Source organism: Saccopteryx bilineata, chromosome 10, assembly GCF_036850765.1.
Source record: "Saccopteryx bilineata isolate mSacBil1 chromosome 10, mSacBil1_pri_phased_curated, whole genome shotgun sequence".
Taxonomy (NCBI): domain Eukaryota; kingdom Metazoa; phylum Chordata; class Mammalia; order Chiroptera; family Emballonuridae; genus Saccopteryx; species Saccopteryx bilineata.
In genome coordinates this window covers 26,065,177-26,091,571 of record NC_089499.1, presented here as the reverse complement: position 1 = coordinate 26,091,571, position 26,395 = coordinate 26,065,177, and the positions used below count along the sequence as shown (strand labels likewise).

At 43.7% G+C, this 26,395-nt stretch overlaps 2 protein-coding genes and 1 non-coding gene across 4 annotated transcripts in view; 2 read left to right on the top strand and 1 right to left on the bottom strand.

The window, feature by feature from the left end:
- UBE2E1 (ubiquitin conjugating enzyme E2 E1) overlaps nt 1-1,643 on the top strand; it is a 79,148-nt gene extending 77,505 nt beyond the window's left edge. The window contains exon 6 of the mRNA XM_066245145.1: nt 850-1,643. Within this exon, the coding sequence (XP_066101242.1) occupies nt 850-947 (98 nt within the window). The 3' untranslated portion in view covers nt 948-1,643. The remainder of the gene's footprint in view (nt 1-849) is intronic.
- NKIRAS1 (NFKB inhibitor interacting Ras like 1) lies at nt 1,310-26,372 on the bottom strand. 2 transcript variants are annotated; one of them, XM_066245147.1, is made up of 5 exons: nt 26,280-26,372; nt 21,260-21,357; nt 19,968-20,078; nt 17,017-17,258; nt 1,310-3,629 (listed from the first exon to the last, which is right to left on the bottom strand). In XM_066245147.1, the coding sequence occupies exons 3-5, from the start codon at nt 20,059-20,061 to the stop codon at nt 3,387-3,389; spliced, it is 579 nt and encodes a 192-aa protein (XP_066101244.1). In that variant the 5' UTR covers nt 20,062-20,078; nt 21,260-21,357; nt 26,280-26,372; the 3' UTR covers nt 1,310-3,386. The 2 variants fall into 2 exon arrangements, with proteins under 2 accessions (XP_066101244.1, XP_066101243.1); XM_066245146.1 differs by lacking the exon at nt 21,260-21,357.
- On the top strand, nt 23,384-23,487 carry LOC136314795 (U6 spliceosomal RNA). Its single transcript, XR_010727377.1, has one exon. It is a non-coding gene; the product is annotated as a U6 spliceosomal RNA (small nuclear RNA).
- Nucleotides 26,373-26,395: the final 23 nt, after the last annotated feature.

Genomic DNA, 26,395 nt, shown 5'->3' with positions numbered 1-26,395 from the left:
AGACTTACAGTGTGCCCTAGGTTTTCCCCTTGTTTGCAGTCTTTCTCCTCATTTTCCCCCTTTTATAAAGGTTGGGGCAAAAGTAGGTTTACAGTTATTCTTATGGAAAATAGTAAATAATACAAGAATAAATAGTAAATAATACAAGTATAATAAATAAATTATACTCACAACTATAAACCTCCTTTTGCCCCGCCTTGTATATTACTCATGGTTTTCTTAAACCACAGACTTTAAAATGGTAAGCCATCTGCCTGTCTAACCTCACCTGTGTCTGTGGGTTTACTGAACACTTGGCCCTAGAGCTGGTCATTGAGGTGGTGGTCAGTTTTGAAAGTAATATTTCTTGGCCAAATACTTACTGCTGACCACACTGTGATGTAAGATTCTGTTTGGAATTCAGAGAAACACAATACTTAGGTCCAGGTTCTTTCTAGGTAAACTGTGTTACATTGCAACAGCCATGAGGACTACATAATATTCCCTGTCATAATTGCTGCTGCTGAGTGAGTGAAAGGTCACATGAACACATTACCTGAAATTTACCCTAGATGATGAGTTAAAAGCAAAAAACCCCTCCATTTGGGTGGTGGTTGCTGGGAGAAGAATGGAATGAATGAAGGAGATAAAACCAGACCAGTACTGAAAGCCTGAGCATTCTATTTTGATAAGAATTTACCACCCTGCATGCTATGGTTTTTTAAACTACCCAAAATGGTAGAGTGGTATTTCAAAGATGGGTTTGATCACATATACTTAGTACGTTCTTCCCAAGCTGTCACTGCTTTACTTGCTAAAACTTAAAAATGTTTTCCTCACTCCAAAGTAATCTACATTCTTTTCTTCCAGCCGACCCCTTGGTGGGAAGTATTGCCACCCAGTATATGACCAACAGAGCGGAACATGACAGAATGGCCAGACAGTGGACCAAGAGATACGCTACATAAATTGGGTTTTCACAATTCTTACATTATTTGTCTGTCACAAAGAGAGCTGCTTATGATTTTGAAGGGGTGGGGGAGGGTGGGAGTTGGTAAAGAGTAGGGTATTTCTATAACAGATATTATTCAGTCTTATTTCCTAAGATTTTGTTGTAACTTAAGGTATCTTGCTACGGTAGACAGAATTGGTAATAGCAACATTTAAAATTGTCATTAGTTATGCAATATAAGCTGAAATGTAGTACAGAGAATAGACATTTGGATTCAGTTGCTTGTAGTCTGTAAATTTAAAACAGCTTAATTTGTACAGGTTACACATATGGCCATTTATGTGAAGTCCCTCCAAGACTACATACTTTTTTGTTTAAAAAAAAAACAAATCTGTTTTCCCTTCTTGGAAGGGAGCATTGATATTTAACAGTTTTTAGAGACTGTCAAATATATTAAATGGACACATGGCTCTAAGACACCATATAGGAAATGAGTAGTTAAGTATTTTATTTTATATGCCAGTCTGCTTTATTGTGAAATGATTAGAGGTTTGAATCAGGACTTGGGAAAACCTGTAGTAAAATACCTTAAGCTGTTAACTGTCAGGCGTGGACTAGGAGTTGCTCAGTGGATTGGTTTTATGTTGCAGACTACTAAGGTCTGCATTTGTTACTGTGCTAATAAACAATATTAAAACAATCACCTAACACAGCTGGATTCATTTACTCTCTTTTCTCTTTGTTATTTGAAGATTCTTGACAGATCTTTGCTACTAAAGCAACCTAGAAGTAATTGCAGGCTAAAAGAATTGGTATCATTTATCAAGCAACTATGTTAAGATTGGTATGTTACTCCATATAATAGAGCCTTGCAGGGTAGATTTTGAGATGTCTTAGAAAAGGTTAGATACCATCTTTCAAAGACAAACCCAAAGGTGCACCTTTTTAAAAGTATTTCTAAGTTACCGATGCTGTGGTGGCAAGTACATGAAAAATGGTTGTCTCCTGGATAAATTAGTACAGCCACATTAGAGGGCAATTTGGCATATGTGCCTAAGTGTTTATGTCTATAGGATGCAGCAATTCTAATTCTTCCTGTCTGCACGAGAAATTCACCCAGGTGCACGGGGTGACAGCACATAATAATACGTACACATTCATTAAACCTTTAAAAGGAATTTGGTAACCTGACACATGCCAACATAGATCTAAGTTCAGTAGGGAAAAAGCAAACATCAGGATGATGTACTATTTAAAAATAACTGTAAAAGTATTAGCTACTTAGGTAAAAAGATATATAGGGGAAAGGGCAGAAGGTCAAACAGTAAGTGAGAGAGAAGGTAGGGAGTGACTTAACCATACCTAAATGATCATTTTTGACCAAAAACGTGTATATTTATGAGAGATTTTAAGGAATTACACAGTGGCAGCACTGACTTAACCTAAAAGCATTTCAGTTGAAGATGTTAAAATTTACTGGATCATTTTACATTTCTTTGCTGAACAGCTTATTTCATATTTAACGTTTAAATCAAATAGTTAACTGCTTCTTTTAAAATTAATTACAATATTGTCAATTTGCGAATACAGTGAGCCCCGTTGCTCAGATCTTGCCAAAATCTTGAGAGAACCTTGGCACCAACTCTGATAACCAACTTGAAGACATCCTGTCATCCAACGTTTTGTTTGATTCCACATAACTACATACCCAGAAAACTATTCCAGAACGTATAATACTCCTTATGGAAAACGGGATTTTTACTGTCCTCATGTGCCTAGCAGTGTTTTTCAGCTGCCACTCTGCCAGACATTGCATGCTGGTCTGGGAAACAGTTAACCACTCTGATGTTGTATGAAGATTATAGACTCTCTAATTTTACACAACACCAGGGTGGGTAACTTTTGGACTGGTGGTTGAAAACCACTGTTCTAAAAAAACCGTCTGAGTGTATTTATACCACCCAGTACCTCTAGTCATGCTAAAACGTGTAATTTTGAACAAAGCTAAACCATAGGTTTGTTCTGTTCAGCAAGGTCTCCACAAAATAAAATTCAGTTTAGTACCCAAATTGCTTTCTTTTTGATCCAGTTTGGACACACACACAAAACATGCCTTTTAAAAATCCTAATTCTTAGGAGACTAGTGAATTTCTTAAAAACAAAATTATGTCTGAACTAAAAAAACAAAGTTATACAGAATGATAGCTTCTGAAACATCAAAATAGGGGTTACCACTCATAGGTACTTACATAAATAACAAGGGTGCTAACATCAGGGACAAATGTATCAGGCAATAATAAACTTAGCCAAAATAATTTAATCATAACCTAAAGTACATTAAATTACTTCCTTAGGGACTTCCAAAGGACCAAAGTAGCTACAGATGGCCTCTCTTAAATATGCTCAGGGACACTTAAGGCAATCACTGTTCAACAAACAATGGCAATGTTCATTTCTAGTTCTCGGAGCTGGAATTCCCTTTGTTCTTCCTCCCAGGCAGGGGAAAGCTCGATTTGCTCTGGGGCTGGGAAAGCTTGCTGGCCAACAGGGTGAAGGGTTCGATCAGGGTTTTCCGGTCTGTGACTGTTACCTCCCACAGCCGCACCTTCTCGCTTTTTGCCCACTGCTGGGCCACCTCTGCATCCACTTGTCTCTGCTCAGAAAGGTCGATTTTGTTTCCTAATACGACAATGGCTACCTGAAAGAAAAATGCATGAAAAGGTCATATTTTGCCAATATCAGTTCCTAGGCAAATGAGAAATAAAATTGTCCCATTTAACAAACTGCTTCAGCAAAATTCTCAGATGTGACCCGAATGATAAAATAGGACATGAACCCCACTCCGTGCTTAATGCTTTTTTGTTCAAAATGCAGATGTTCTACAGGCTGCTATGAAACACTTTAAATTAGCTAACAGGCGAAATAACTCGGGTATGAATGAAATGTGGACTTGGGGAAATTAATATCTAGGACTCAGATAATGGTTTGATTGACATGTGCCTGCGTTTCAGTTTCACTATACCTACTCTGTGTCGTTCCCCTAAATGTACTTCAAAATGCACCAAGAGGACTTCCAGAGCTGTGAGTTCCACAAGAAGAGGGAAATTTGGTTTGTTCACATTATTCCTGGTCACAGAAAATTAACCTGATGCAAATACTAAATATTTTTTGACTGTATGGGCCAAGAGGAACTTTTCACAGTAAATGCAAAGCCATCAGTTATTCACTTAAACTCGAATCCTTACTACACACCAGATCCTTTCATATGACCAAGACAGCAGTCACAAAACCGGGGTGGGGTGGGGGGGACAAATAATAACCAGAATTTCGGTAATGACTACAAAAACAATGAAACAGGGTAATGGGAAAGGGGAGAGAACAAGAACTATCAGAGAAGGCGTCTAAGGAGTGAGTTTTGAACCAGCAGCACCTTTGAGCCCTTGCTGTGCTCCCGCCTTGAAGCCAGCTCCCTGCTGCAGCTATGGCCATGCCCTCCTGCAGGATGAAGAGCAGGCCCCAGAGCTCTGGATTTCTTGGCAACTCGCATACTCCTCCGTTTCTCAGCAGGACCTATCCCTTCAAGCCCTGTCATTCATCACCTAGACTTTCATCTTCGCGTACATCCCCAGTCTGACTTCCGTCCCTCTTTCGTCCCCACTTGCACAGACTGTTCCACTTTGCCCCTAGGCAACAATCCCCTCCCTATAGTGCCCATCTCCTTTGAATCTTGTCACCTTGCGTAGGTGAAACCTGGCTCAGTCCTGTGGTGCTCTCACTACCATGGGGTGGGGGTGGGGGACGAGGGGGTAGTGGGGAGGAGGATGAAGATGTCTTTGCCCCTCAGTGCTGCCTCCAACAATGTCCTTCCCTAAAAACCCTAACACAGGAGGCTGGTGCTGTTAGTCTTGGCTGCTGCCTACTGCCAGCTTCCCACCCCCATTTTGTTGCTGCTCATTACAAACCTGGCTCATAGCCCTACTATTCAGTCATAATTCCTAGTGATTTCATTAGCCATGTTGACGACCCAGTAACCTTGTTTCTCAGTTTCTTCTCCAAAGATCTTCCTCAGCCTCCTGACCTCAGCTGGTCACTCCCAGAAACACATCCTAGCCCTTGCTGGTGTAACTGCACAGTTTCTTCTCCAAAGATCTTACTCAGCCTCCTGACCTCAGCGGTTCACTCCCAGAAACACACCCTAGCCCTTGCTGGTGTAACTGCACAGTTTCTTCTCCAAAGATCTTACTCAGCCTCCTGACCTCAGCGGTTCACTCCGAGAAACACATCCTAGCCCTTGCTGGTGTAATTGCACAGTTTCTTCTCCAAAGATCTTCCTCATCCTCCTGACCTCAGCTGGTCACTCCCAGAAACACACCCTAGCCCTTGCTGGTGTAACTGCACAGTTTCTTCTCCAAAGATCTTCCTCATCCTCCTGACCTCAGCTGGTCACTCCCAGAAACACACCCTAGCCCTTGCTGGTGTAACTGCACAGTTTCTTCTCCAAAGATCTTCCTCAGCCTCCTGACCTCAGCTGGTCACTCCCAGAAACACACCCTAGCCCTTGCTGGTGTAACTGCACAGTTTCTTCTCCAAAGATCTTCCTCAGCCTCCTGACCTCAGCTGGTCACTCCCAGAAACACACCCTAGCCCTTGCTGGTGTAACTGCACAGTTTCTTCTCCAAAGATCTTCCTCATCCTCCTGACCTCAGCTGGTCACTCCCAGAAACACACCCTAGCCCTTGCTGGTGTAACTGCACCCCCTCTGTGATCTCAATTCCAGGAATCCCACGCGAACCGCTCCCTTCCTAACCCCCGACTACAATTCTAAACCGCCACAAGGACCTCCGAACCACTGGCTCTACTATCTTTTATCACTGGCTCTACTCTCAGGTCCTCAGGTCCTCACCCAGCTTATATTGTTAACTTCTTCCCCCTGCTGTCACTATTCCACGGTATTCACCTGGTAATGGTTAAATCTAACTCAACTGGACTCTGCCTACACCACTTAACTGACCGGGATGAAAAACACGACCCTGCTGACTGGTTCAAATTTGTAACCACTGACCTCACATTCTTCAGAAAAATACATTTCTTCCATTTAATCTGTAACCTGTAACTAAGCCATCTACCTTGGTCTCTTCTCCAACCCCCAGCTTCTCTTGCCTCCCCACCTTACTCTGAGCTGATCCCGTACTATGTCAGTAAGAACACAGCACTTAGAAGAGAACTCTCACATGCTTATGCCACACGCCTAACAACCTACCATCTTCCAAAGCCTATGATCCATCCTCTAGAACCATCCTTAACCTGGACAAAGATGTCACTCCTTTGTCATCATACTCTTCTGTATCAATTCTAGTGAATCATTCCTATTAGCATACAAACAATGATATGTCTTGTCTAAGTAAAAACAAACCTCTACAAATCCTCCAGTTCCTCTCTATTCCCCTTTATAAGGCAATAAAATTACACTTTGACTCAAAACAACACCCTAAGATGTACAAAATAGTAAACGTAAATGATTAGTCATTGTAGGAAGTCCTAGGCAGAGTACAATTAGGCAAGAAAAAGGAAGTCTTCCGGTCAAGATGGTGGTGTAGGTAAGCACAGTACTTGAATCTTCCCACAACCACATCAAAATTATAACTAAACTACAGAACAACCATCATTCAGAACCACCTGATATCTGGCTGAATAGAAGTCCTACAACTAGGGATTTACAGAAGCCACAGTGAGACTGGTAAGAGGCGGAGAAGAGGAATGGGCCGGTGCCACATCCACGTGTGGTGGTTTTAAATCAGGAGAGAGATACCAGCTGCAAAGGTTCACTCTGAGGAGCTGTCCCAGCCCCACACCAGGCCTCCAGGGGCTCCAGTGCCAGGAAGAGAAGCCCCCATAGCTCTGGCTGTAAAAAGCTGTGGGGATTGTGGCTGAGTGAGATGGAGGCAGCTGGAGTCCCAGGCAGTTTCTCTGAAAAGGCCGGTGCACAGACCAGGCGGTGGGACAGTGGAAAAGGCCCGTGCACAGATTTCCTCGTGGCCGGACTCATGCTGGGCCCCAGCACTAGGGCAGCAGCTTGAAAGGAACCAGGGATATATAAGGAGGAATAGATTGGCATCAGAACAAAATCTGGGGAAGCAGCTTCCTGCCAGATAAAAGGGCTGGCAGAGGCCACTGTTCTTTTTCTGAGCCCCTTCCCCCCAGAGCCAGCAGACAGGTGCCATATCTGAGTTTTTCTCACTGTTTACCCCGCCCAGGTGATTCCCTGAGACCCTGCCCCACTCAACCTGCAGGCCCACACAAACCATTTCCAGTGGCTTGTCCATACAAATGGCCTCTCTCGCCTCATCAGACTTTCCTAAAGTCTCTCAAACAAGCAGCATCTGGATTCTGCATACCCTGTACCTCTTGCTAAGTGGCCCCAGGCCTTGCACTAGCGGCAGCTGGCTTGGCCTCTCCTGAGCACCTCCAAGCCCAGCACAACTAACAGCCATCTATCTGCACATCACTCTAGCTAGTGTTGGATGGCCCCAGGCAGGGCACAGGTGGTGACTGACCCCGCACCTCCCAGGAGGTCCTAGTGCCAGTGCACCACCTGGTGGACAGCTTCAGACCACACTGGATTGCACTACCACCTCTACGAGTGACACACTCAAGGGGCAGACTTGGTGAGGAGCACCAAAGCCCCCCTGAAGCAAGTCCTGCTCCATAGGGTGGACTCCTGCATAGCAGCTCCTCCACAGTAGTTGCAGCTGGTCCTCGCAAGCAATCAAGATTCAGCTACAACCACACAGTGCACACAGGGCACACCTGGAGCACCTAGCTCAGGTGACTGGCTAGGCTATGCCACTAGTCCCTACAGGACACCTACTACGTAAGGCCACTCTACCAAGTCTGGCAGCTCTTCCTAATACATAGAAATGAGAGAGGCAGCCAAAATGCAGATTCAAAAAACCACATCTTAAGTGAAAGAACAGGCAAAATCTCCAGAAAAAGAACTAAATGCAATGGAGGCAAGCAAACTTCCAGATACAGAGTTCAAAACAATGGTAGGGTGCTCAAGGAACTTAGTGAGGACTTTAGATGTCCTGGGTTCAATTCCCAGTTGGCACATAGAAGAAGTGCCCATCTGCCTCTCCACCCCTCCCCCTCTTCTCTCTCTCTCTCTCCCCTACTTTCCCTCCTACACCCATGGCTCGATTGGAGCAGGTTGGCCCCAGGTGCTGAGGATGGCTCCTTGGTCTCTGCCTTAGGTGCTCAGTTGCTGAGCAACAGAACAACACCCTAGATGGGCAGAGCATTGTCTCCTAGTGGGTTTGCCAGGTGGATCCCAATCCGGGCACATGCTGGAGTCTGTCTCTGCCTCCCCTCCTCTCACTGAATAAAAAATATTTTTAAAGAAATAATAAGCATAAAAAGGGATACAGAAACCATAACAAAGAACCAGTCAGAAATGAAGGATACACTAATCAAAGAATAATTTACAGGAAATTAAGAGTAGGGTAGATAAACCCAAGAAGCAAATCAGTGATTTGGAATATAAGAAAGCAAAAAAATACCCAATCAGAACAGCAAGAAGAAAAAGAATAATAATAATAATAAAAATAGTGTAAGGAGCCTCTGAGACAAATTCATATGTACCAACATTTGCATCATGGGGTGCTGGAAGGAAAGGAGAAAGAGATCAAGAAATTAAAAACCTATTTGAAAAAATAATGACAGAAAACTTCCCTAACCTGAAAGAAATAGATATACAGGTCCAGGAAGCACAGAGAGTTCTAAACAAAATGAACCCAAAGAGACCCACACCAAGACACATCATAATTAAAATGCAAAAGGTTGAAGACAAAGAAAAGCAGCAAGAGAAGAGCAGTTAGTTACCTACAAGGGAACTTCCACAAGATTGTCAGCTGATTTCTCAACAGAAACTTTGCAGGCCAGAGGGAGTGGCAAGAAATATTCAACGTCATGAAAAGCAAAGACCTACAACCAAGATTACTCTCCCCAGCAAAGCTATCATTTAGAATCGAAGGACATATAAAGAGCTGCCCAGACAAAAAAAGCTAAAGCTCATCACCACCAAACCAATGTTACATGAAATGTTACAGGGTATTCTTTAAGAAGAAGAATAAAAAAAATATGAACAATAAAATGGCAACAAATACATATCAACAATTGAATCTAAAAAGCAAAATAAGTGAACAAGCATAACAGAAACAGATTCATAGATACAGAGAACATTTTGATGGCTGCCACATGGAGGGGCTGGGGAGATGGGTGGAAAGGTAAAGGGACTGAGAAGTAGAAACTGTGACAAGGGGATGTAAAGCACAGCACAGGGAATACAGTCAACAGTATGCTGATAACTATGGATGGTGTCCGATGGGGACCATATTTATCAGGATAATCACTTAGTAAGTTATATAATATCTAATTACTGGGTTGTACACCTAAACTATAATACTGTATGTCGACTATAACTGAAAAATTAAAATAATAATAAAAAAGAAATAAGAGGCATCCAAATAGGAAAAGGAAAACGGAAAACTCGCTATTTGTGCATGATATGATTTGATATATAGAAAACTCTAAAGACCACCAAACAACGATTATAGATTATACGCAAACAGTAAAGTTGCAGGGCAAAAATCAATATATACCCTAACAACAAACTATTCAAAAGAGAAATAAAATCCCCTTTATAATCACAAGAAAAATAATAACATATCTAGGTATAAATTTAACAAAGAAGGTAAAAGACCTGTACATTGAAAATGAAGGGGACCAAAAGTTCAGCCTTTTGCAATACTCATTTTAGCACAGTGGGACGCTGAGGTCACTGGTTCAAAACCCTGGGCTTGTCCGGTCAAGGCACATACGAGAAGCAACTACGACAAGTGGATGCTTCCCCCCACTTCTCTCTAAAATCCATAAATAAAAGTCTAAAGAAAAAAGACTGACTTTAAACTGGTTATTAAGAAACAAGACTCAGACCAGGCCGGTGGTGGCCAGAGGATAGAGTGTCTACCTGGGATGCTGAGGACCCAGATTCGAAATCCTGAGGTTGCTGCTGCTGGCTTGAGTGCAGGCTCACCAGTTTGAGCTCAGGGTCCCCAGCTTGAGTGTAGGATCATGCCATGGTCACTGGCTTCAAAGGTTGCTGGCTTAAAGCCCAAGGTCACTGGCTTGATCAAGGAGTCACTGGCTTGGCTGAAGCTCCCCTCCACTGCCCCAGTCAAAGCACATATGAGAATCAATGAACTAAAGTGATACAATTATTAGTTGATGCTTCTCATCTCTCTCCCTTCCTGTCTCTTGCTATAAAACAAACAAAACAAACAAAAAAACAAGACTCAGAAAATGAACCTTTGGCTCTTCCCCCTCTCCGGCCTAAAATATTCGCTAGCAAACCCCGCTCGGGGAAAGGAACGTCAGCATGGTCACCCTAGCATCAGACAGGAAGGCTCCGAGCAGGTACCTGTCTACTAGATACCCGTGTCCCGCTGTTTCTCAGTTGCCTAGCAAGAATTTGCCCGCCACTCTTCCTCTGCCACCTGTAACTCACCTTACTTTTCAAATCTAAGGTCTGGTTCCCTCCTCCTTTGTCCAAAACGTCTATGTACTCAACGTTGCCTCACTGTCTTTGGAATTTTCAAGCGTATGTGAATTCCCTGTACTCATATATTAAAATATTTTATTTCACCTGTTAATCAGTCCTGTTAATTTGATTATTAGCCCAGCTAGAAGAACTTAGAAGGTGGGAAGCAAAGTATTTTTTTTAGCCCCTGCAGTTTTGGCAAGCCAGCCAGAATTCAATAGCTGGGATACTGCTTACTCCCTGGCCTGCTGCTGCTAATAGATAATGGACATCTGACCACAGCTGGCAGGGATGGTAAGCATTTCACCCCATCTGCCTCTGATCTCTGTCTGCAGGCTTCAATGAAAGTGGAAGAGTCCTTTTTCTCTCTTCTAAATTTAGATTGGCAGGAGAAAATATTTGTGAAACTGGTTTCTTGGGCAAATGTGATTCTGGTAAAAATGTGGTTTGAGTATTCTTGTTTTCTATTAATCCTGTTCCTTCCAGAGATGATACATTATTTTCACCAGCTAATGATGCACATGCATCTGGTGAACAGCCAAATAGGCTATGGATCCAAGTTTCTGGAGTCTTAAACCTGCTCAAAAGGAGGGAGAGCTTGATTTCCTGTGTTTTGGAACAGCAGCTGAAGACAGGGCTCGTCTTTCTTAGGCTAACCCTGGGAATGAACTGTTGGATCTGTGACGGCGGTATCTGTTGTGTTCTTTATGTAAGCCTTTGCTTCCTTGGTTAGACCATAAAAGGTTTACTTTTTGAGTTGCTATTAAATTCCTACTGTCATGCCCTGGCCGGTTGCTCAATGGGTAGAGCACTGTACTGGAGCTGCTGAGATCGCCAGCTCAATCCCAGGGTTGCCAGCTGAATCCCGAAGGCGCAGGCTTGAGCTCCAGTCAGGGACTGACCCTGAAGGCGTGGACTTGACCCCGAGGGCACTGGCTTGACCCCTGAGATCACAGGTTTGAGCCCTGGTCAGGGCATATATGAGAAGAAACCAATGATATAACCCCTTCCTTCTCTCCTTCCTCCTCCCCCATCTTTTTCTTACTCACCCTTCTTTCTCTCAAAAAACAAGACAGAATCCCACTGTCACCATGGCCAGACTGCTCAGTGGATAGAGCACCGTCCCAGAGTGCAAAGGCTGCGCGTGTCCCATCCCCAGTCAGATCACACACGAGAAACAGTCACGAGCGCGCAAGTAAAAGCGGAACGGCTGAGAAAAACGAATTGATGCTTCTCTCCCTCTCCCTCTTCTCAAAGCAATGGAATAACTAAAAATGAAATAAAATAAAAACCTACTGTCACTAGTCAGATGATGGATACCTTAACTGGAAAAACTTCTAAATTGAATTTTTTTCTGGAGAGCACTCATATTCATATTATTTCTAGCCATTAAGACTCCCTTAAATAAGATGGAAGGACAAAAATCAGAACAAAAATCAAAGTCCACTCAGACTCCTTCCTACTTACCTTCATATATTTGTAGATATTGTATATATAAAAAAAATCAGGGCCTTGGAAATACAATTCCCCAGTATTTTATATATTTATTTATTTATTTATTTTTTATTTATTTATTTTTTACAGAGACAGAAAGTGAGTCAGAGAGAAGGATGGACAGGGACAGACAAACAGGAACAGGGAGAGATGAGAAGCATCAATCATTAGTTTTTCATTGCAGGTTGCAACACCTTAGTTGTTCATTGATTGCTTTCTCACATGTGCCTTGACTGTGGGCCTTCAGCAGACCGAGCAACCCCTTGCTGGAGCCAGCGACCTTGGGTCCAAGCTGGTGAGCCTTGCTCAAACCAGATAAGCCTGCACTCAATCTGGAGAGCTTGGGGTCTCGAACCTGGGTCCTTCTGCATCCCAGTCCAATGCTCTATCTACGGCGCCACTGCCTGGTCTGGCCAATTCCCCAGTATTTTAAAACATAACAATTTTCCTTACCCTTATTTTACAGATAAGGAAACTGAGGCAGAAAAGTTGAGAAGTGGAGCCAAGATTCAAGTATCAGGTGTATGAGTGTTCACTGAACTCGTCCTTCAACTCTGTGGAAGGAGGGGAATCTGGAGGTTACTCCAGAGAAAAACGGCACTTAGCTGCTTAGCTGAGAAAGATGAGAAACAGATGGAAGGGGAGCATTTGAGCATTTGTTACTTGCCTTTTATATATCTTTTGAAAGTTGAACCTCGTGAATATTGTTATCTATTCACAAAGTAAATAAGAATTCAAAACAATAAAAGGAAATACCAACAATCCAGATGTCCTTCAGCAGGTCAATGGTTACAAACGTTGGCACATACATACCATGGAATACCACTCAGCAATAAAGAGGAATAAAATACTGATACATGCAATAACTTGGATGACTTTCCAGAGAATTATGCTCAGTGAAAAAAGCCAACACCAAAGCTTATATACTGTATGATTCTATTTATGTTAACACTCTTGATGTGACAAGATTATAGAAATGCAGAACAGGTAAGTGTTCGTCAGAGATTAAGGGGAGAGGTAGCTGGGAGACAAGTGAGTGTAGCTATATACAGTGACGTGAGGGATCCGTGCGGTGATGGAAATATTCTGCGTCTTGACTGTGATATTGTACTATAGTTTTGAACGATGTTAACATTGGGGAAAGCTAGCTGAAGATCTCTATTATTTCTCAAAATTGCATGTAAATCTACAATTATCTCAACATAAAAAGTTTGACATAAAAAAATGTAAAAATATATGTTAAGAACATCTAGTCAGTGCTGTTAACCAGTACATTATATAGAACAGGGGTCCCCAAATTTTTTACACAGGGGGCCAGTTCACTGTCCCTCAGACCATTGGAGGGCTGGACTATAAAAAAAAAACTATGAACAAATCCCTATGCACACTGCACATATCTTATTTTAAAGTAAAAAAAAAACAAAACAGGAACAAATACAATATTTAAAATAAAGAACAAGTAAATTTAAATCAACAAACTGACCAGTATTTCAATGGGAACTATGCTCCTCTCACTGACCACCAATGAAAGAGGTGCCCCTTCCGGAAGTGCGGTGGGGGCTGATAAATGGTCTCAGGGAGCCACATGCGGCCCGCGGGCCGTAGTTTGGGGACCCCTGATATAGAATGTACTCCTAGGTGGTGAGGAGTCAGTCATATAAAGATCTGGAAAAGATCTGTAATAAGAAAATTCCAGGCACAGGACCCAGCAATTGAGACTTAGTAGGAGAACAACATTATCATGTTGGAAAAACAGAAAGCAGACCAACATCAGCAGAGTACAAAGGACAGAATGGTAGCCTGACTCGTGGTGGCACAATGGGTAGAGCGTTGACCTGGGATGCTGCAGTCCCAGGTTTGAAACCCTGACATCGCCGGCTGGAGTGCAGGCTCATCAGCTTGAGCACAATGTCACCAGCTAGAGTGTGGGATCATCAAAATGATCCCATGGTCACTGGCTTAAGCAAGGGGTCACTGGCTCGGCTAGAGCCCCACCTCACCCCAGTCAAGGCACATATGAGAAGCAATCAATGAACAACTAAAGTGATGCAACTATGTGATGCTTCTCATCTCTCTCCCTTCCTATCTTTCTCTCTCTCTTGCTTAAAAAAAAAAAAAGGCAGAATGATAAAAATAAGATGAAAAGGATAGGCATGGGACAAGTCATATAAGACTTTATAGACCATGGTAAGGACCTTATTTTTGAGTGTTAAATGAGTGAAATCCAAAAATTATTTACTGTTTTGTTTTATTTTGAGAGTTTTTTTGGTAAGGCTGAAGACAAGAATCCTATTTAGCCTAGGAGACAATAAAGAGCCATAAGAACCAACGTCAGGCCTGACCAGGCGGTGGCGCAGTGGATAGAGCGTTGGACTGGGATGCCAAGGACCCAGGTTCGAGACCCCGAGGTTGCCAGCTTGAGCGCGGGCTCATCTGGTTTGAGCAAAAGCTCACCAGCTTGGACCCAAGGTCGCTGGTTCGAGCAAGGGGTTACTCCGTCTGCTGAAGGCCTGCAGGCAAGGCACATATGAGAAAGCAGTCAATGAACAACTAAGATGTTGCAATGCATAATGAAAAACTAATGATTGATGCTTCTCATCTCTCCGTTCCTGTCTGTCTATCCCTGTCTATCCCTCTCTGACTCTCTCTGTCTCTGTCTCTGTAAAAAATTAAAAAAAAGAACCAACGTCACCCCAATAAATTCAATAAAAAAGAAAAAAATAAGAGCCCACACAATATGAACTAACTACGTAGTACTTGAGACATGGAGTCCCTAAAATTCAATTTATACATGGTAACAAGCCAAGGTAGAAGAAAGTCAAATGCTGGTCCCAAATGAACACAGTCACTGCTGTATTTCCTGAGCTAAGAAAAAAAAGATTACAGATATGGTGAATACAATTCTTTTTGTTAAATCTATATGCATACTCTTTATTCTCTGGAGAGCATAAAATATTAAATCTTATGTAAATTTATTTTAAGATTAACGGAAACAAAAGAGAATTATGGTATCGTATTGGAATGTTCTCATTTCTCTGGGTTTATCCACTCCCATGAAGAAAGGAGTGACTTTCCTGCTGTTCAATTTCTCCTAAGTTGTACATCTTATATTTATATGGAGACAACCTGCAAATGCAGTGTGGTTGCCATCACAACACTGCCCGCTCTCACCAGTAGAAACAAATACTGCTTTTGAGCCTGATTCTTAGAACCCTGTTGATGGCTGGAGTGAACTGATGTGTATGGTCTCACATCAATTGCTATTAACCTCATTTATTTTCCGGCCACTGAATCCTGTCTAGAATTACACTAGTTATTGCTTATTAAAGCTGGACTCAGTACCAGGCAACTGCTCTGCACCAAGAAAGCTGAAGTTATTATCAGATATTGCAATCAGTACAGAGCAAGGGAGGTTTCCATTTATTTCAACTTAACCTCCCTTTTCGCCTGTGAACATTAGAAGAACGCTTCTAATAAAATGGTCAAATTTGTGATCTCATTTGGCATAACTAGTACTATCTTCCCAGATGTGAGTTCTAATTTCCAGCAGCTGAAGAGCAGTGTACTGGATTAACTCCAGTCTTGTGACTGATTAGCCCCGGACTCCATCACTATGCAGAACAGACAGACGGTAGGAAATATAAAGTGTGTATCTTGGCTGATGACAAACTGGTTCTCTTCCAGAGAGCAAGATATTGTCAAGACTTGGGAGGACAGCTCATCATTCCAGAAACTTTAAACTCCTTCCACAATGTAAATATGCTTCTGCTCTCATTAGGTTCTTTTTGGGAGGGAGAGGGAATCTCTCCTTCATTAGCCACTTTAGTGTTAGACCTTTGCACATATTTTTCTTCTCTAATTACAAAGGTGGCATAGATGCCCATATGCAAATTACATGAGTCACATTCAAGTTTCTTTTGCTATTTTCTGGGCATATCATGGAGGTTCCAATTCATACTCCTTTGACTGTGTTTGACACTTTTTCTTCTGGAGGAAGGCTGTGAATCTGAATGTATTGTGGGCAATAGATTCTTAGAGGAATTCTCTGTGAAGTCAGTATCTGAATGCTACTGTAGACAAAACCAAATATAATTGCCAGTACATATTGTTATACTGAAGTTTTTATGGCCATACTCACTGTAAGGCTTTTTTTTTTTTTGGTAAACATTTTATTTATTTATTTATTTTTAATTTATTCATTTTAGAGAGGAGAGGGAGAGACAGAGAGAGAGAGAGGAGAGACAGAGAGAGAGAAGGGGGGAGGAGCTGGAAGCATCAACTCCCATATGTGCCTTGACCAGGCAAGCCCAGGGTTTCGAACCAGCGACCTCAGCATTTCCAGGTCGACGCTTTATCCACTGCGCCACCACAGGTCAGGCCCTGTAAGGCTTTTTTTTTAATTATTTTTTATTTATTGATTTTAGTGAGAGAGGAAGGGAGGGAGAGAGACAAACAAGAACATCCATCTGTTCCTGTGCGTGCCTTGATGGAGGAATCAAACCAGTAACCTCTGTGCTTTGGGACAAGGCTCTAACAGCCAGGACTAAAATTACTTTTTAAAATGGACTTTCTTGCAGTGACATTGGTTCGCAAAACCATACACATTTCATGTGTACAACTCAATAAAGCAGCATCTGCCCAATGTATCGGTACCCACAGCCCCGAGCAAAGTCCCTCTCTGTCCCCACTTCCTCCCCGCCCCGCTCTGCCCACTTCCACCTGTCCCCGAAGCCCCTTGCCCTCTGGCTAGCACTAGTTTCCTGTGTCTGTGTGTTATGTATTTGTTTTCTGACTGATTCCTTTACCTTCTTGCATCCAGCTCCCCAACCCCCAGCCCTCTGACAGCTGTCCTTTTGTTCCATGTATCCAGGCCTCTGTTTCTACAGAATGTGAATACTATTTGATGCTTTAAAAATATTTTAACAGTCCCAAATTCCATGTTACAATTTAAATAGCATTATAATTCATAGTTGGTATTTTTACCATACCCACTTACCTCTTTTTTGTCTTTGAACTTATCAATTTCTTTCTTCAGAAGCTCCACTCTTTGAAAGGATTCCAGATTATTCACACTGTACACTAGCACAAAGCCGTCGGCAAATGAGAAATAATGCTTTGGCAGTTCCACGCCTTCCTGTAGGCCTCTGGTGTCGTAAAGATGTAACTGTTCTTTCACTCCCCGATCTGTTTCCACTGAAGCCATATACACATCTTCCATTGTTTCACAGTCTTCCATTCCTGAGATGAGAAAGAAATTATTCTTATGTGTACAGATATGGGATCATTACATTGTACCAATTATTTTTATTTATTTTGTAAATTTTTTTAAAGCCACCGTGCCACCACAGGCCAGGCACATTGTACCAACTGTTGAGTGTTTTCCTGTCCTATAGAGGTTGTTGGCTTTCTAGGTTCCTTATTTACTACATGTAGGAATCATATTTCCACTCAGTAACTTCCTTAAAATGAAAGGTATTTGTTACAGTAAATAAACAAAGTGCTTATTTTTCCTTCTTCTTCTTTTTCTAAGTGAGAGGAGGGGAGATAGAGTGACAGACTCCCACATGCACGCCAACCAGGATCCACCTGTCTAGGGCTGATGCTCTGCCCATCTGGGACCATGCTTGCAACTGAGCTATTTTTAGTGCCTGAGGGGAAGGCTCCATGGAGCTATCCTCAGGACTCAGGGCCAATGAGCTCAAACCAATCGAGCCATGGCTGCAGGAGAGAAAGAAAGAGAAAGAGAAAGAGAGAGAGAGAGAGAGAGAAGGGGGAGGGGGAGGTGTGGAGAAGCAGATGGTCACTTCCCCTGTGTGCCCTGACCAGGAATCGAACCAGGACATCCACACCCTGGGTAGATGGTCTACCACTGAGCCAACTGGCCAGGCCCTAGATTTCCTTTTTTTCACAGGGACAGAGAGAGAGTCAGAGAGAGGGATAGACAGACAGGAACAGAGAAAGATGAGAAGCATCAATCATTAGTTTTTCATTGCAACACCTTAGTTGTTCATTGATTGCTTTCTCATGTGCGCCTTGACCGCGGGCCTTCAGCAGACCGAGTAACCTCTTGTTTGAGCCAGCGACCTTGGGTCCAAGCTGGTGAGCTTTTTGCTCAAACCAGATGAGCCCACGCTCAAGCTGGCAACCTCGGGGTCTCGAACCTGGGTCCTTCTGCATCCCAGTCTGATGCTCTATCCACTGCGCCACCGCCTGGTCAGGCAAGGCCCTAGATTTTTCAAAAATGTAAATCAATGTTCTCTCACTAAATTTTTTGAAGATATGATTATTTTTCATAAAAATGTTATCATGTGGTAAGTTTATTGTTATTAAGTAATACATTTTTGAATTTCTATTTCAATTTCCAATACAGTAAAAATATAAAAAAATACAGCCTCCATAAATAAAAGCTGTTTGACGTTTTAAGAGGGTAAAGGGAATTTATTTCCCCCTGGTCATGATTTGTTTTTTGCATAGGCATAAATTAGAATCTGGAGGTAAGAAATTAAGAACAAATAGTGCAGCCTGACCAGTGGTGGCCCAGTGGATACAGTATCAACCTGGGACGCTGGGGTCCCAGGTGTGAAACCCAAGGTCACCGGCTTGAGAGCAGGCACAGAAACAAAAAAAACCCCAACCAAATATGGATTTAACCAAAATTATTAAATATTTTGGAGTGGTGGAAGAGAAGCAGAGCTCATCAAAATAGTTAATAAAAGTAAGACAAATGTGTTCCAAGCCAGTGTTTTATAACTGCCAGTCCGCGGACCAGTGCCACCCTGCCAGAAATTTCCTGCCAGTCTGCAAAAAAATTAACCACCCTGATGGTGTACGAAGATTATAGAGCCTCTATAATTACAGACCGGAGGTTGAAAACCACTGCTCTAAGCTACTTGCCAGAGATAAACACTTCAAAGGTCTATGATTCTACTCATCTAACCTAAACCTCATTTCATTCTAACTTGTAATGTCTGTCCTCTTTACTAAACCGTGACCTCCTTAAAGCCAAAGATTGTGACTTCTTCACCTCTGTACTCTCCCCAGGCCTCATCACAGCCTGTACCATATAGCAAGTATTTAATACTGATTTAACTCAATGAGTGACTAAATGAATGAGATAATCCAATTCACAAAATTAGGTCATTTTGCAGCAAACAGCTGCTTCCTCCATTTTGAAACCTATATAGTATTGGGAAGTTATGTTTGAAATAAGAAAGAGATCATTAGCCTGACCAGATGGTGGCGCAGTGGATAGAGCGTCAGACTAGGATGCTGAGGACCCAGGTTCGAGACCCCGAGGTCGCCAGCTTGAGCACGGGCTCATCTGGTTTGAGCAAAAAGCTCACCAGCTTGGAGCCAAGGTCGCGGGCTCAAGCAAGGGGTTACTCGGTCTGCTGAAGGCCCACGGTCAAGGCACATATGAGAAAGCAATCAATGAACAACTAAGGTGTCACAGCGCGCAACGAAAAACTAATGATTGATGCTTCTCATCTCTCCGTTCCTGTCTGTCTGTCCCTGTCTATCCCTCACTCTGACTCTCTGTCTCTGTACAAAAGTAATAATAATAAAATAAAAAAAATTTAAAAAATTAAATACCTTTAAAAAATTTTTTGAAAAAAATAAAAAGAAAGAGATCATTAGTGTATTCTTAAGTCAGTGATTCTATGACTCTGAGACCACTATTCACGATGGAAAAACAAAGGGAACTACATATATATAAAGGATATAGTAACTTATAACAGGCACTCTTGAGTTTTTCACTATCATAAAAACTATTTTTTCTCCCCTATTTTTTCCTCCCTCAATGTCTAGTGACTTCTATGACCCTTTGGTCCCTCTGGATTACAATTCTGTGTACTGTCTGTCACCCATCTTTAGGTTCGTATGACCAACAACAGACCCCGAGGAGTTCCCAGAACCTATAGAGAAACTACAGAAAAGTAATCTCACCAACAGTATGATTCCCATAAAGGAGCTGCTCCAGAATCGCCGTCTTCCCCACAGACAGCAAGCCACACACCACGACCTTGCAGCCCTTCCCCATCTTCTCCCAGGAGAGCACTGGGAACAGAGTGAAAGGTATTGAACATTACATGTGGTGGAAATCAACCTTTTCTTTCCTAGGTTTAAATTAATAAGTAATACATACACAGTGGGATTTTGAATATAGAAAAGGTTATATAGAATAAGGTATATCCTTCCAAACCCCAGCCCTAGTCTCCCCTTTGCTCCCTTAGAGCAATCAGTGTTACTAGTTTCTTATAAACCTTTGCAAAAGTAATCTAGGTAAATGTAAGAACAGCTGCATGATATGATTACATATCAAATGTACCATACAGATATGAATATACATTTGTTGATTTTCAAAAATAATAGACACCTTTTATACAGAGACTATTTCAATATTAAGTCTGGAGAAATCTGAATCAAATCTTAGATGAAACCAATCCTTGAAAGAGACTGCCTGCTCATCAATATTTACCTGGAAAAAGAAAATTTAAGGAAACGTGAAGATAAAAATTTGGATAGAGACGGCACATGAGTTTTAAATGCTATTAATACTATTGTTGCCCTGGCCGGTTGGCTCAGCGGTAGAGCATCGGCCTAGCGTGCGGAGGACCGGGGTTCGATTCCCGGCCAGGGCACACAGGAGAAGCGCCCATTTGCTTCTTCACCCCTCCGCCGCGCTTTCCTCTCTGTCTCTCTCTTCCCCTCCCGCAGCCAAGGCTCCATTGGAGCAAAGATGGCCCGGGCGCTGGGGTTGGCTCTGTGGCCTCTGCCTCAGGCGCTAGAGTGGCTCTGGTCGCAACAGGATGGGCAGAGCATTGCCCCCTGGTGGGCAGAGCGTTGCCCCATGGTGGGCGTGCCGGGGCGGGGGGGGGGGGGGGGGGGGGAAATCCCGGTCAGGCGCATGCGGGAGTCTGTCTGACTGTCTCTCCCTGTTTCCAGCTTCAGAAAAATGAAAAAAAAAAATACTATTGTTGGGAGAGTGAGAAATGGGATTTTGGTAGCAATGCAGGATCTCTTAGTCAAACTTGTTTTTGAGCTGTATTTCTTAATGCTAGAAAAACTGCTCAGGTTACTTTAAACTAGAAAGAAAAAGAAAACTCATCTCTCCTAGTTTCCTAACCTGTCCTTTGCAGAATGCAAGGTACCAGAAGCCAAAACAGAAAGGAACAAAGGCTTACTAAATACAACCAAGTAAGCTGCTGTGAGAATTTCAAGTACACATCGCCTCTTACCATCTCCTTCCCGTGTCCCCAACTCTCTTCTTCCTTGACATGTAGAACACGTGATAACTGATTAAAGGGGTTCCAGGACCACTTGAAATAAAAAACAACTACAATAAAAAAGTTCAAATAGCGTTCAGATAAAAAAAAGGAGGGGATGCTTTCTGCATATGAGTGTCTGTTGTAAATCAATATTAGAATTTATTTTTTACCAACACTGAAAACATTAACAAATGAATTTACTACTTTATTTTCTCAAAGTCTGTAATTTTTATGACCCAAATCAGCTACAACACTAATCGCTGACAGGGAAAAATTTAATGCTCCCATTATTGCAGCACAGTAATAACAAAGCATTTGATTCCAGAGCAGTACACTACATTCTACCAGCAGAGGAATAATCATCAGTTTATTTTCTTCATCTTTTCAACATAATTGCAATACAAAAATTCTCAGAGCCGAGCTCTATATGTAACACTGATTATCCATGATGTGCTATTCCCTATATTAGCAACTATGGCCCATTAAAATTTTTTATTGAAGGCCCTGGCCGGTTGGCTCAGCGGTAGAGCGTCGGCCTAGCGTGCGGAGGACCCGGGTTCGATTCCCGGCCAGGGCACACAGGAGAAGCGCCCATTTGCTTCTCCACCCCTCCGCCGCGCCTTCCTCTCTGTCTCTCTCTTCCCCTCCCGCAGCCAAGGCTCCATTGGAGCAAAGATGGCCCCGGCGCTGGGGATGGCTCTGTGGCCTCTGCCCCAGGCGCTAGAGTGGCTCTGGTCGCAACATGGCGACGCCCAGGAGGGTCCCAACATGGCGACGCCCAGGATGGGCAGAGCATCGCCCCCTGGTGGGCAGAGCGTCGCCCCCTGGTGGGCGTGCCGGGTGGATCCCGGTCGGGCGCATGCGGGAGTCTGTCTGACTGTCTCTCCCTGTTTCCAGCTTCAGAAAAATGTAAAAAAAAAAAAAATTTTTTTATTGATTGATGATTTTAGAGAGAGAAAGGAAGGGAGAGAAAGGGGAAAGGGAGGGAAGGAGGGAGAAAGGGAGAGAGCAAGTAAGGAAGGAAGGGAGAGAGGGAGAGAAGGAGAGAGGGAGAGAGAGAGGGAAAGGGGGGAAAGGAGGGAGAAGGAGACAGAGGGAGACAGAAGGGGAGAGAGAGGGAGGGATATAGGGAGAGTGGAGGAAAAGAGAGAGAGGGAAGGAGGGGAATAGAAAGAGGAAAGGAGGGGAATAGAAAGAGGGAAGGAGGGGAATAGAGAGAGAGAAGGAGGGCAATAGACAGAGGGAGGGAGAGGGAAGAGAGAGGGAGGAGGGAGAAAAGAGGGAGAGAAGGGGAAGAGGGAGAGTAAAACATCAATTTATTCTTCCATTTATTTGTACATTCATTGGTTGATTCTTGTGTGTGCCTAGAAAAGGGTTAGAAGTCAAAACCTTGGCATTCGAGGACAAAGCTCTAACCAACTGGCCAGGGCCACAAACTGTGGCCCATTTTAAAAGGTTCTCTACTTATACCTCTGAAGTAATAATTATTTATCATAGGAGTCGACTCTCTCTGCATATAGTGGTCTTCTGTAACTGATGATACCATTTCCTTCTTTCAAAGGGTTTTTCATAATAGTTAAAATTTAAAGGAAGGTGCCACCTAACTACGTGAGAAGAGTATAAAAACGAAGCAAATCCTCTAGAGGTTAAGAATAATGATGGCGGCCCTGGCCGGTTGGCTCAGTGGTAGAGCGTCGGCCTGGCATGCGGGGGACCCGGGTTCGATTCCCGGCCAGGGCACATAGGAGAAGCGCCCATTTGCTTCTCCACCACCCCCCCCTCCTTCCTCTCTGTCTGTCTCTTCCCCTCCCACAGCCAAGGCTCCATTGGAGCAAAGATGGCCCGGGCACTGGGGATGGCTCTGTGGCCTCTGCCCCAGGTGCTAGAGTGGCTCTGGTCGCAGCAGAGCGACGCCCTGGAGGGGCAGAGCATTGCCCCCTGGTGGGTAGAGCGTCGCCCCTGGTGGGCGTGCTGGGTGGATCCCGGTCGGGCGCATGCGGGAGTCTGTCTGACTGTCTCTCCCCGTTTCCAGCTCCAGAAAAAAATACAAAAAAAAAAAAAAAAATACAAAAAAATACAAAAAAAGAAAAAGGAGTGCTCGTTTCAGCAGCACATATACTAAAATTGGAACGATACAGAGATTAGCATGGCCCCTGTGCAAGGATGACACGCAAATTCATGAAGCATTCCATATTTTTAAAAGAAAAAAAAAAGAGGCCCTGGCCGGTTGGCTCAGTGGTAGAGCGTCAGCCTGGCGTGCAGAAGTCCAGGGTTCAATTCCCAGCCAGGGCACACAGGAGAGGCGCCCATCTGCTTCTCCACCCCTCCCCCTCTCCTTCCTCTCTGTCTCTCTCTTCCCCTCCTGCAGCCAAGGCTCCATTGGAGCAAAAGATGGCCCGGGCGCTGGGGATGGCTCCTTGGCCTCTGCCCCAGGCGCTAGAGTGGCTTTGGTTGCGACAGAGCGATGCCCCGGATGGGCAGAGCATCGCCCCCTGGTGGGCGTGCCGGGTGGATCCCGGTCAGGCGCATGCGGGAGTCTGACTGCCTCCCCATTTCCAACTCCAGAAAAATACAAAAAATAAAAATAAAAAATAAAATACAATAAAAAACATCACATGGAGAAAACTACATGGTATTTTTTTAATGTAAACATCATGTGTGGTGTGCAATACTTTTACTATCTACACTGCTCACAAAAATTAGGGGATATTTTATCGCTTCATATTCTTTTTGAAATATCTCCTAATTTTTGTGACCAGTATAGAAATGAATACATTTACATACCTAAACATACATTTAAAGCATTTTGCAAATTACTGCATATAACATAATAAGCAGATTCCAGTTTAGCATTCTTTTATTCATAATAATTATTTACTGAATAATAGGGCTCACCATAGTGCCAGGCATTAGAAACTAAGGGGCAAAATCAGAAATGATCACCACTTTCAGGAATCTCAAAATCAGTTGGAAATACCAACCAACATCTTGCAAAACTAACAGAGAAACTGCGAATTAAGAAATAAAACTGCAAAATCTAGGACATTAGCCATAGTTCTTCACATTGCAGGACTCTCCAAATGATTCATCCAATTCTGCAGTCACTGAATCTCGACTTTTTCCTCACACCCCACTTCTGATGAGTCAATTCTGTACCTTTGAAACATCCAGACTGGACCATTTACCACTCCCCACCACCAAGAAGTGGTCCGAAGCACCAGCTTCTCTCACCTGGTCTTAGAGACGTTCCTGTCACAAACCCCAAAACCTGGGAGTATTTTACTTGACAAAAGAGAAGGGATTTTGCACCTGTGGTTAAACTAAAACCATTGAGATGGGGAGATTATCCTGGATTATCTGGTTGAATCCAATGTAATTCACAACTGTTTTTTTATAAGAGGGGGAGACAAGAGTGTCAGAGAAAGTGAGAAAGAGTGATTTTAAGATACGACTGTATTGCTACCTTCGAAAACAAAGGAAGGGATCAGGAGCCAAGAAACACCAGTGGCTTCTGGAAACTGGAAAAGGCAAGGAAATGGATTTTCCCCTCATGCCTTTAAGAGGAACACAGCCTTACTGACATCTTAATTGTAGCCTAGTGAGATTTCCGACCTACACGACTGTAGATACAATACAAATGTATCGTTCTAAGAGTCAATTTACTGCAATTTGTCACAGCAGCAATAGGAGATAGCACCTCCTCGCTAGTCTGTCTGCTTCCACTTTTCCCCATCTCCCTTTCAGCCTCAAGACTACAATTCAAATAGTGCTTTTAAAACGTGTAAACCACATCAAGGTTCATCTTTCTGCTTAAACTCTCCCAGTGGTTTCCAGTCTTAACACCGTTTGGAAACACAAAAGTCCTCCTAAGAACCTTCACCTCTCCCATGTCCCCTCCTAACTGTCCGCTACTGTTGATTGCAGCCACGCTACCTCCTTTCCTGTTCCCGTCTTACTCCAGGCACTACTCCAGCCTCAGCCCTTGTCCCTCTGACCGAAATCACGTCCCCGCGGGATTAGCAGAGAAAGTTGTGGACGTGATACAGGATCACAAAGAAAGGATCACATCCCTCGGGTCTTTTCTCAAACCTTCCCTCTCGAAAAAGGCTGACCCCGAACATTCCATTGAATCCATGAGCCATGTGAGGGCTCTTACCGTGGTAAAGCTGTGATTTAAAAAGAAAAAAAAAAAGAAAGAAAGAAAGAAAGAACGAAATGGGGGCGGGGGGAGAACCCAAACCGCTAACGACTTAGAAGGTAGATATGATTCTCTTAAACCTTGGCCACACTTCAACTGAGAATTTGTAGAATTAAACCACAAGACGGACTCAAAAAAAAAAAAAAGAAAGAAAAGAAAATATCCTGGAGAAACCAAAAAGCCCGAAACATATTTTTGATAAAGAACGCAACACAAAACACGCCAGCATTTTCTCAGCATTTCTTCCCTAGACAGTCGCACCCGCCGACCAGATCTTGGCAAATATGGTAAATATTTCGCTGTTCTGAAAAACCCGGTTCTGACGTAGCGCTGCTGGGACCGAACCGGGACGCAGGCAAGACGCGGGCATGGAAAGGCAGAGTCACTCGCGCTCCTCCTGCCCCGGACCCCTTTGCGGGAGAACTCTCTCGGAACCGGGCCTGCGAGGACTCAAGCACCAAGTGGCCCGACGCTTGGGGGTGGGGGTGGGGGTGGGGTGCGGTGCGCGGCCCCCACCCGCGGAGCCCCGCACCACGAACGCCGACTAGGCGGCTGGGACAGCGTCGCAGGGGTCCGACAGAGCCCCCTCAGAGCCCCAGGCTTCTGCGCCCGTCCCGGGGGAGGAAGGGGACAGCGTTTCCCGCAGCGACACTGAGCCTGCAGTGCGTGAAGCGGACTCGTACACCAAAATGCCACAGACCTGTACCCCCCCGCGGACCCCGAAGATAGCGGTGCGTGGGTCACGATACTCCACCGCGGCTTTCAGACACTGGAGCCCCGCCCCCTACTTGCCTCCTTCTGACAGCGCGTCCCGGACGCCGGCTAGCCGAAGCCTCTTCACGGACTGTCGCCTAGAAGAGCGGGGGGCGGGACAATAGCGAAGGCTTCGTCCATTCACGGCGGAACTC